This window comes from Schistocerca gregaria, chromosome 2 (genome assembly GCF_023897955.1).
Source record: "Schistocerca gregaria isolate iqSchGreg1 chromosome 2, iqSchGreg1.2, whole genome shotgun sequence".
Taxonomy (NCBI): domain Eukaryota; kingdom Metazoa; phylum Arthropoda; class Insecta; order Orthoptera; family Acrididae; genus Schistocerca; species Schistocerca gregaria.
The window spans coordinates 597,322,476-597,333,806 of NC_064921.1; the positions used below are offsets into that span (position 1 = coordinate 597,322,476).

The 11,331-nt window shown below is 41.6% G+C and overlaps 1 protein-coding gene across 1 annotated transcript in view; it reads left to right on the forward strand.

The window, feature by feature from the left end:
• The window catches only part of LOC126334521 (integrator complex subunit 13), a 132,995-nt gene extending 121,994 nt beyond the window's left edge, over window positions 1-11,001 (forward strand). The window contains exons 11-12 of the mRNA XM_049996873.1: window positions 9,462-9,653; window positions 10,356-11,001. Of these exons, the coding sequence (XP_049852830.1) occupies window positions 9,462-9,653; window positions 10,356-10,731 (568 nt within the window). The 3' untranslated portion in view covers window positions 10,732-11,001. The remainder of the gene's footprint in view (window positions 1-9,461; window positions 9,654-10,355) is intronic.
• Window positions 11,002-11,331: the final 330 nt, after the last annotated feature.

Here is an 11,331-nt window from a genome sequence, read left to right on the forward strand (position 1 = left end):
GATCCTGCTGTCCACGGAAGTACCTCATCATTCTGCAGACAATTCGTAGAGGCACATGCCAAGTATAGATGGGCATTTTCCTGTGAAAAAAGGCACCGTGTTGCTGTCACATTAGAGGTAACATGAGGATGCAGGGTGTCTGTGATGTATTGCTGTGTCCTCAGAGTTCCCTCAGTCACTACCAGCCATGACATGAGGTCGTACACTCTGGTTTTCCACACCATGACACCAGTAATAACACTGCTGTACCTCTACAAAACTTTGGAGGAATGGGACCTCTCCCCATATCACCACCACACTTGCTGATGATGCTCAGTCATCTTTGAATACAATGGAATGCCATTAATCAGCAGTCCACGCTTCCCACTCACAACACCACTGCACATGCAGCAATTTATGTTGTCGTGTCTGTCTGCTGCTAGTCTCTGACCAATGGTGCAGTGTGGCACAGAATGTTGTAGTGTGTCCATTACTTGTCCATGGATGGCGGACACAGATGTGAAACTGTTATGATGTGCTTGATGCACAATACAGTGATCTCCCTTGTGGTAGTCAGACATGGTAAACCAGAACCATGACGATGAGTATGCCTGCCTTCACATTTCCATTCAGTCCAACACTAGGCCACTCTCACTTCTGAATGATCGACTAATCTAGATTTACCATGATTTGATCAGCCAACCAAATGGGGATATTCAGACAGTTGTGCTCCATTGCATTTTTATTGAGGTGTCGAGACCAGCAAACTATAATGATATTTGCCAAATTTTCTTATTATATAGACTTTGCTGATCAAACAACAAGCCAGCATGGCATTGATGAGAGAAAGCATCAACTGTACTAGCTGAGAAGTAGATAAAGAGACTCCGGAAGCTTGCTTTAACTACATATGAATACCTTGTAGAGTGTGTCAGCAGATTCCTGGGAGTGGGTGAACAGTGTTACATGGTCGCTTTCAGACACGACATGACATGGCAGCAGGCTGTGGTGCTTCAAACTTCCAAGTTCCTTCACCGTACACGCCAATCATCACAAGAACATAAACCTTGTAGACACACTGTGTTTAATTCCACAGATATGCAACTGAGTGATGCTACAATATCGATGTTGGAAAATGGACTAAATTTTGCACCCATTCCAAAGACATTGCCTATCAAGAATTTTATCAGAGCTGTTGAGCAAGGTGCCTTTAAATTTCCCAGTGAGACTGCTGAAGAAATATGGTGAGAAACTTGCAGGGCCATAACTTGGGTGCCCACACATAAGCAGAACATAAACACTGAAAGAAGAAAAGGGCTCCATTCCTTAAGAGAAGGCAGAAAAACAGTGATTTTACCTGCTGACAAGGGAAACACTACTATTCTTTTGCTTGCACCATCTTACTTCAGCAAGATGATGGATTTACTGCAGGATTTTCAGCATATTGTCATCTCCAGAAAGATCCAACTAACGCAGTACAATGGAAGACATCTGCACATCTCAAGTCCAACCAGTTTCCCAGACTTCTTAAAAAGAACTTAAGAGTACAAGCGTGAGTTCCACCATGACTTTATGGGCTCCCTAAGATCCATGAGGGATGGGTTCCACTTCATCCCATTGTGAGCAATATATTACTTAGCAAAACATCTGGCCTCTCTTCTGAACTATTTGGTAGGAAAATGTGAACATTACATTCGAAATTCAGAAGATCTTATATAATGACTGAAGACAGACTTTGCATCTCGAGCCAGCTGATGTATTGAGTTTGATGTGGTCTCTTTGTTCACTCGAGTACCTCTGGTGGATTCATTACAACTTATAGGAGCTAAGTTGGAGGAGGACATCTTACATCTGCTCAAACATATGCTTGCCTTGACTTACATTTTATTTATTGAATAGTATTTTGAGCAAACTGATGGTGTCAATATGGGTACTCATTTGTCTCCCACAGTAGCTAACATTTTTATGGAAGACTTTGAGGAAAGAAGTTGTTTCCTTGGGTCACAGTGTGTTTTGTAAACCAACTCACACTGACCTACATCTATGAGCTGTGAGCTGCCATCACCCATCTCAACGCAGTGGCGTATTATGGGCTTTTTTTCATAGGGCTAGAGTTATCTGAGATGCAGGGAGCTTTAGCCACATTTGCTCTGTGGTGTGTGTTCAAAATCTTAAACAGATTCATAATGCATTCCAACATGCACTCACTAAACCTCAAGAGTGGCCAGAAGAAACAGAGAACTCCATGATGATGGGTTTCCTACTCTAATGTTGCTGGTGTGTGTAACATCGGCATGTTGTGCAAGAAACGTTGAATAAAATTTGTTTTTTTGTTCTACCTTCCAACGTGAGTGAAAATGATGCTGGGTTCTGTTAAAGACAAGTTATGTGTTAGGAGACCAGGGATATAGAAAATCCTTTGCCAGTATGGGAAATCATACGTTGGCCAGACGTGTCACGCTGTTAAGGATAGGTGCTCTGAATATAGAAGTTACACCAGATTGGGTCAGTCATAAAAGTCTGCTGTGGTGGACACTGTCTTGACACAGGACATAGCATGAACTATGAAACAAAAATACTTTTTCCCACTTCCAAGTACTGGGATTCCACCATTAAAGTAACAGCCAAAAGCCATATAAGTAATGACCTGATTAACAGAGACATGGAATTCCAACTCGGCAAGGCATGGGAACCAGCATTGATGGTATTATAGAATCGTTGGATGCAGACAAACGAGTCTGAGTCCACACTCTTAAACTGGGTGTCAACATTCTAACTCTGTGCGCACTGGATCACTATTTTCGGCCTTGCTTTTTTCCATGTTGTGCATGCAAAAACAGTGTGCTATTTCTCTGTCAGAGGGCCTGAATGTCGGCGTGCTCTATAATTCATCTATGATGACATTGTAACCCCACCCCTAGGCACCTGCATTTTTCTAGTGAGCCAGTGAATATATTGGCGAGGCAACGTAGCAACACATCAGTAACACCTGAAGATGATGAACAGCTGTCTTGTTGAAATACTGTGCAGCTTCCACAGTGTTATCTGATGGGATGCCCATGAACCATTGAAGCAGTTTGACTCTATACTGTAGTTTATATGTTGGGTATTACCTCCTGTCTATTATGTTGTTGCTTACTCTTTGATTGGATATTCGTTAGCACCTGAATTAAAGAACCTATGAAATGGCATGTAGCACCTCCTTTTGTCATGATAATGATGGCCATCATATGGACTCCAGGAAGCAATTAGGCACTCATTCTGATCCATGTCTGATCAACCACTACCTACAACTATATGGGGTCAGTCAAAACTGGGGACACGTCTTTCTTAATGGCACCTCCGATGTTCTTAATAGAATTAAGATCAGGTGATCTGGTTGACCACACAAGCACCCTCATTTCCACCAAGTCTTCTTCAAATCATTCTAATGATGCACATGATGTGACAGGAGGTTTCTGTATTGTTCACCAGTGATACACAATGGAGAATACATAAGGGACTCCCATTTCATTCCCTGTGAACATTCCCATAATGGAATTTCTCTCCATTTCCTGTCTGTATGGTGCTATGTCGACTAGTAGGAAGTATCATCTCATATAGTTTTTGACATAGCTGTATCCTGCCATCAGTTATGCCATCTTATCCCTTCCCTCCCACACACAAACAAAATATATTGGGAAATTGTAAAAGGCTGTCAAACAAGGACTTAACAGTCTTATAACATATTGAAACAAGTCACTAGGTATACCAGTTCATTTATAAATATGTAGGGATGTTTAATTCATAATCACCAATTAATTTCAGTTGTAACTTTGTAAACAATGACAAAAAATGTGTTTCACATTAATAGTGGGCTTCCAGATGTTTTGCCGAGTTGTCATATCTATTTTATGCACTCTATCACAATGAACGACCCAGCTGTCTTCTTTAGGTGTTGTGGGTTTTGCTGTTATGTGTAGTTGCTGCCTGGAGCCTAACCAGACATGCATGCATGCGTACATACATACATACAAACATACATTCACATTAGTCGTTGATGTAGAGATACACTGTCTAATATGCTTTTGTGTAATCCTGTTGCATCCTAGATAGTTTTCCCTCTGTTATGCAAGGTGTATCTAAACCTTGGTATCAGATATTGAGGGGGGATGGTGTTAACCCCTCTGATTGCTTGATGAAATGTTTCTGTGAACAAATGCTTCACAAAACTCTTCTACTGTATTGTATGCTACAGTATTACAGGAGATGCAGTTGTCACTTTACAGGAGATGCTCAAATTGTCCACGAATGCAATGCTCACATGGCAACATTTTGATGTAGTCAGTGAAGCCACTTGATAATAAACTTGGTTTTGTAGAAGAACTTTAGAGTTATTAGTTCATTGTACCAGGTTGTTGATGTTGTGGTAACGAACATTACCTGTAACATGCTTTCCTACAACAAAAATCAAGTGGACTAAAGTTTGGAAACTGGGTGGGATATTGGTGTGGACATAAATGGCTGATCCACTCTCTGTGGAAGATGTTATCCAAAACGGATGAATATCCAATCCTAAGCAGCTAGGACCTCATCATGCATGAACCACATGGTACACTTAGCTCCTAGAGAAACATTTTCCAGTGATAAAGGCAGAGTGCCCCTCATGAACATAAAGTAAACTGGCCCAATTAAGTGTCTCGTTAACAAGCATGGGCTCATTAAACAGCCCTGAATAATGCCTTAGGAAAGCAAGTAAAATGCATCTACATGTGAGTCTTATTTAATGATGCCATGGATAACACAAACATCACTATAGGAGTGACCATGTGAAAGATCTCTGCATGTGGGTGGAAATCAGCCTCACTTACTCCTTGCACCTTTTGCAAATGGTTTGGATAAAGGCATAATTACATAAAATAAACCACAAAGACATGGGATTTTCATGCTTTGCAAGATCCACTTGTTGTGTACTCATATCTTAATAATTGTGCACGTTTCTCCATGGCAGGTGTTTGTATATGGTGTGGCTGTCTGCTGTTCCCAAGGGCAGGTTCCACTGAGCCTGTTTCATTCATGGAATGATACACTGCTGAAACATCCCACACACTGTTTACTGTCATACTGAAAAATACTCCTGATATAAGCATACTGCTTTATACGAGGGTGGTTTGGAAAGTTGTCGGAACAGAATAGAAAAAAAGTACTTATATCACTGAAACTTTTTTACTTTTCAATGTAGTCTCCTTATAGATTACTGCACTTAGTCCAACGATGTTCCAGTGCCTTAATAACCTTAAAGAAACAAGTTTCCTCCAGGCCTGCAAAATAGTTCTCAACTCAGGCTATCAATTCTTCGTTTTTCGTCCACCAAGAAAAATTTTCAGTTTTGGGAAGTAATGGAAGTCTGGTGTAGCCATATAAGGTGAATAAGGTGGGTGTGGCAACAATTCATACCTTAGTTTGTGTAATTTTGCCATGGATATGGCACATGTGTGCGGGTGTGCATTGTCTTGATTGAATATGTCTTTCTTCCATGTGAAACCTGGCCTTTTGTCCCGTATATTGTGTTGCAATTTGTCCAGGAGGTTAGCACAGTATTCTGCAGTAATTGTTTGCCCAGTAGGGAGATAATCTACAAACAGAATCCCCTTCACATCCCAGAATACTGATGCCACTACCTTTCCCGCTGAAGAAATTGTCTTTGCTTTCTTTGGTGATGGAGAATCAGTATGTTTCCACTGCTTTGACTGTTGTTTTGTCTCTGGGGTATATTAGTGCACCCAAGCTTCATCTGTGGTCACAAACTGGCGCAAAAAATCTTGTTCGCTTCTCCTAAAATGGGCCAAGCATTGTTCTGATATGTCCTTTCTTGTGTGTTTTTGACCAGCATCAAGAGTCGTGGTACCCACCTTGCAGATAATTTTTTCATTTCAAATTCTTCAGTTAAAATGTGATATACCCTTTCAGGTGACATCTGACAAGCATAAGCAATTTCACGCGCTTTCAATCGGCGATCCTCAATGACAATTTTGTGCACTTTTGCAATGATTTCTGGAGTAGTGACACATCATGGCTAACCATTGCGCAGATCATCATCTAAGCTCTCCAGACCAAATTTAAATTCATTTGTCCACTTAGCAACAGTTGAATATAAAGGAGCTGAGTCCCCCAGTGTATTCTGGAAATCAGCATGAATGTCCTTTGCTTTCATACCTTTCTTTACAAAGTGCTTAATCACTGCTCGAATCTCGATTTTTTTCCATCTTTGCAAATCACTACACAGCAACAATAACAGAGCCATGTCACTGCCACCAGCTCTCTTCCAAGAGCACTGATGTGGCACCTGTTTACAGGCAACAGTCCAATGAATATCGTGGTGATTCCGAGAACTTTTCAAACCACGCTTGTACCTATTGCCACTTGCCCAGTCAAACACAAACAGCATGCTTCCTTATTCTTAGTTTGACTGAAACACTATATTTCACACACAAATTACAACTTACTCTGTTGCTTTATTTGTTACTCACTGCCCTTAGTACATCACTAATGCACTAGGTTACTTCATAAAATCTAATAGTTCTCTTCTCTCATATTCAGTGCCTGCTGCTAATGTTAATGATCTCCAGTGTCCTTTGTGTATCTTTCTGTATTTGTTTTATAGTGTGTGTGAGGTGTGGCAGCCTTCTTCACAGTAGCTGTAATATCGTAGACATTGTGACACAGATACATTGTACCTCATGTTATACCTGACTCCCAATTCATTTTAGGATACTTTTTGTGAAACCTGTACTTTATTTGCATAATTTTTTACCTCACCCTATGTGTTTATTTTTGTAGTTTCCAAGCCATGTTTTATTGGACGGATAGCCTTTAGGATTTACTACTTGCCAGGGAAAGGGGACACAAAGCCGCCACCACAGGCTGCAAACTACTGCATATTTCTGGAAGAACCAAGGACAAAACAGTCACAGTTAGTTAATTAATTTAGAACTGTTGACTCCTCACATAAAACAAGCTTTCTCATTTGAGAGATGTTTCGGACATAACTTAGCTGTATACTTAAAACTGAATCTCACAAACTTAGCTCAGTTATTGAACAAAAATGTTTTGTTCATCAATAAGTGAGTAGTGGCTGCTATCTAGAATCACTTACTGGGGAAACATAATGTACACACGGTTTTGGTTTATTAAAGCATGTCCTTCTCATATCTAGTTGAGTATCACATATTTTTATGTGTAAATACACTCCTGGAAATGGAAAAAAAGAACACATTGACACCGGTGTGTCAGACCCACCATACTTGCTCCGGACACTGCGAGAGGGCTGTACAAGCAATGATCACACGCCCGGCACAGCGGACACACCAAGAACCGCGGTGTTGGCCGTCGAATGGCGCTAGCTGCGCAGCATTTGTGCACCGCCGCCGTCAGTGTCAGCCAGTTTGCCGTGGCATATGGAGCTCCATTGCAGTCTTGAACACTGGTAGCATGCCGTGACAGTGTGGACGTGAACCGTATGTGCAGTTGACGGACTTTGAGCGAGGACGTATAGTGGGCATGCGGGAGGCCGGGTGGATGTACCGCCGAATTGCTCAACACGTGGGGCGTAAGATCTCCACAGTACATCGATGTTGTCGCCAGTGGTCGGCGGAAGGTGCACGTGCCCGTCGACCTGGGACCGGACCGTAGCGACGCACGGATGCACGCCAAGACCGTAGGATCCTACGCAGTGCCGTAGGGGACCGCACCGCCACTTCCCAGCAAATTAGGGACACTGTTGCTCCTGGGGTATCGGCGAGGACAATTCGCAACCGTCACCATGAAGCTGGGCTACGGTCCCGCACACCGTTAGGCCGTCTTCCGCTCACGCCCCAACATCGTGCAGCCCGCCTCCAGTGGTGTCGCGACAGGCGTGACTGGAGGGACGAATGGAGACGTGTCGTCTTCAGCGATGAGAGTCACTTCTGCCTTGGTGCCAATGATGGTCGTATGCGTGTTTGGCGCCGTGCAGGTGAGCGCCACAATCAGGACTGCATACGACCGAGGCACACAGGGCCAACACCCGGCATCATGGTGTGGGGAGCGATCTCCTACACTGGCCGTACACATCTGGTGATCGTCGAGGGGACACTGAATAGTGCACGGTACATCCAAACCGTCACCGAACCCATCGTTCTACCATTCCTAGACCGGCAAGGGAACTTGTTGTTCCAACAGGACAGTGCACGTCCGCATGTATCCCGTTCCACCCAACGTGCTCTAGAAGGTGTAAGTCAACTACCCTGGCCAGCAAGATCTCCGGATCTGTCCCCCATTGAGCATGTTTGGGACTGGATGAAGCGTCGTCTCATGCGGTCTGCACGTCCAGCACGAACGCTGGTCCAACTGAGGCGCCAGGTGGAAATGGCATGGCAAGCCGTTCCACAGGACTACATCCAGCATCTCTACGATCGTCTCCATGGGAGAATAGCAGCCTGCATTGCTGCGAAAGGTGGATATACACTGTACTTGTGCCGACATTGTGCATGCTCTGTTGCCTGTGTCTATGTGCCTGTGGTTCTGTCAGTGTGATCATGTGATGTATCTGACCCCAGGAATGTGTCAATAAAGTTTCCCCTTCCTGGGACAATGAATTCACGGTGTTCTTATTTCAATTTCCAGGAGTGTATTTTTGTTAGATGCCATTTCTTAGTATTCTCCAGAAATTCTGAAATATCTCCCTTTTTCAACTTTTCAGTTGGCTAACGAGAACAGAGGGGATAGAGAGGAAATCTTCACTAGAATATCCATTTCATTCGTTTGCTACCTTACGTGAAACTTGAGGCCTACAAAGTTTCACATGTTTCTGTCCTTTCCCTATTTCTCCTGTACACGGTCTGTTTCTACCTTTCTCCATCACCCCAACTGTGATTTTCACCATTAATTAATCTGCAATCTAGTAATCCTTATTTAGAGTTCCTTCAGACTACAGAACCCTCCATTATCAAGGATGGATGATTCTTGTTCCATAGTGATAGTGTCTAGCACTTTGCTGAGAAAGCCACCTCACCACTATATTTTTGCATTGCGACAGTGCATGGCCTGTCTCATGCTCTGATTTCGACTTGGACTGGCATCTGATGGTTTCCGTGTCATATTATTCACCATGTCTATGGTGTGAGCAATTATTGTGTACCTCTGACGATTGTCTTTGTATATATGAAGCTGTTATCTTTCTCAGTTTTTTTTTATTTGATGCATTTGCTTCTCTTTATTCTAAATTTTGAATGTGTTGATCCAAGGGAGAAGGGACAAAATTTGATTTAGTAGTATTATTTGTGCTGCTGTTTTCTAGGAAGAGTTGTGTGTTAATGTGTATGTAACATTTGGATTTAATTTTATATTAATACACACAATTTACAACAACCAACTCTGTATGTGTTCTACTTTATTCCAATTATTTCATACAAATAATACGAAATAGTAGAAAGTTACAAATTGGTCATTATTTGGTTATTCAGGGAAGAACAGTATCGGATTATGTGGAATGAACTGGAAACTTTCTTGCGTGCACATTGTCGCAGTGAGCAACACAGCCGTGTGTTGAATTGCCTCTTGGAATGCCGGAACAAGTCTCCTGACGACGATAAAACAAAGGCTGAGAAACCTGGAGACATAGTAGAACTTGATGAAGCTCTTCGTGAACTTGACCAGTAAGTGAATGCATTTCTAAGATATGTATAGTAGGTATATACAGTACATATTTTTAGGTGGATTTTCTTGCTCCGGACACTCTTGTGAATAATTTCACTATTTGTTTTTGTATTGCTTTGCCACTGACTTTAACTACTTCTATTTGAAAGCCACTATCTGCAGACAGAGAAATATTAAATGGCTTTATGCACATAATCAACCATTACATTTAGATTGTTATTATTTGTTATTAACTATTTTAGTTCTGGTGATTTACACACATTACAGATAGAGTTTATTCACAAAAAGAAATATATGTACAATATGTTCTTTGGAAACAGTGCAAGTTATCTTAAGTCCATATCCTAAGCAAAGTCCAGTCCCAGGCCATATCAGACTTCACCTCTTCAGATGGCACACCTGAATATCAGTACCAAGTCAGTAGTGACACCACAGAGGTCAACAGTAAGGTCACACCAACTATTCAGTTTCCATGGTAACATCAAAAGGCACCACTACAAGAATGTGTGTTTCTGGCTCGTCTCTGAAATGTTTAAAGAGATCTTTGAATGCTTATACAATTTTGTTTCTATTGTTTTACTTGGCTATCTTCCTTCGTAAGAGATATAAGGGGATGCTTGCTTCTATTGTCTAAAATGTGCAATGCTTATTGTAGTAAGCTTTTTATTCTTTTTAAGATATTTTAATATTCATTTCTGCAGATTTGGAAAATTGGGTGAAACCTCATCAGAGTTTTCATCTCGAGCAACAGTTATCCGAGCAACAACCGATTCTCCAATGTCTCCACCACCAGCATCTGCAACAGTGGGAATTGTTTCCACAACTCGAGTGCCACCAGTGGGACACAGATCAGCAGCTGTAGGAAGTAGCATATATTCAGGACCTCGCACTTTCCTTGATGTGTGGGTTGAACGAGTTGCATCACGTTCTGACACAAAGTTGGAATTCTCAGGGCGGCTTTCAGGAGATCCACTTCCAGGTGGCGGCAGCATTGCAAGACTGTATCCAAATGTCAAAGATGCAAGTGAATCAAGAACTGGTGGTAATCGTGGTGCTGAGATAGTTGGCGATGGGTAGGCTGTGTTTTATTATGATTCCTTGTTTATCACCTGGAAACTATTTAGACAGCATGACAGTGCTTAATGTGCCTGTGCAAGTCTTAATACTGATTATCGTTTTTACTGGTTAGTGATAGTTTCTCACACTTTTTTCCTGGCAAGTGGAACTAACGAGTTTCTACTTGCCATGAGTGGTACTTTGTTCCATTTTTGAATATTGTGTGTACCAGTGTGCTTAATGTCGATTCCCAAGTGAAATGAGGTGTAATGAAAATGTGTTTTGCAAGTATGAGAATACTTATCATTTATTTCTCTGTTTTTAAACCTTATTTGTATATAGTACTAATAATTATGAATGTTTTTGTGCTTACTTACTTGAGTGACTTTGTCTTGTAATAAGAACTTATCACTACCCTTATAACTTCATTGACTGGCTTAATGTATTATTATTCGTAAGCATTCTATATTGACAATCTTTGAGTGCAGCATGCTTTGGAATTAATGGCTCGTTATTATATTTTGGCAAGAAGTACATTTTATTTGTAATGAAACAGGAACTTGATGACCTTTTGTTCTCCAGTCATAAAAAATGTAACCGAAATCATCAGAAATGAGGACA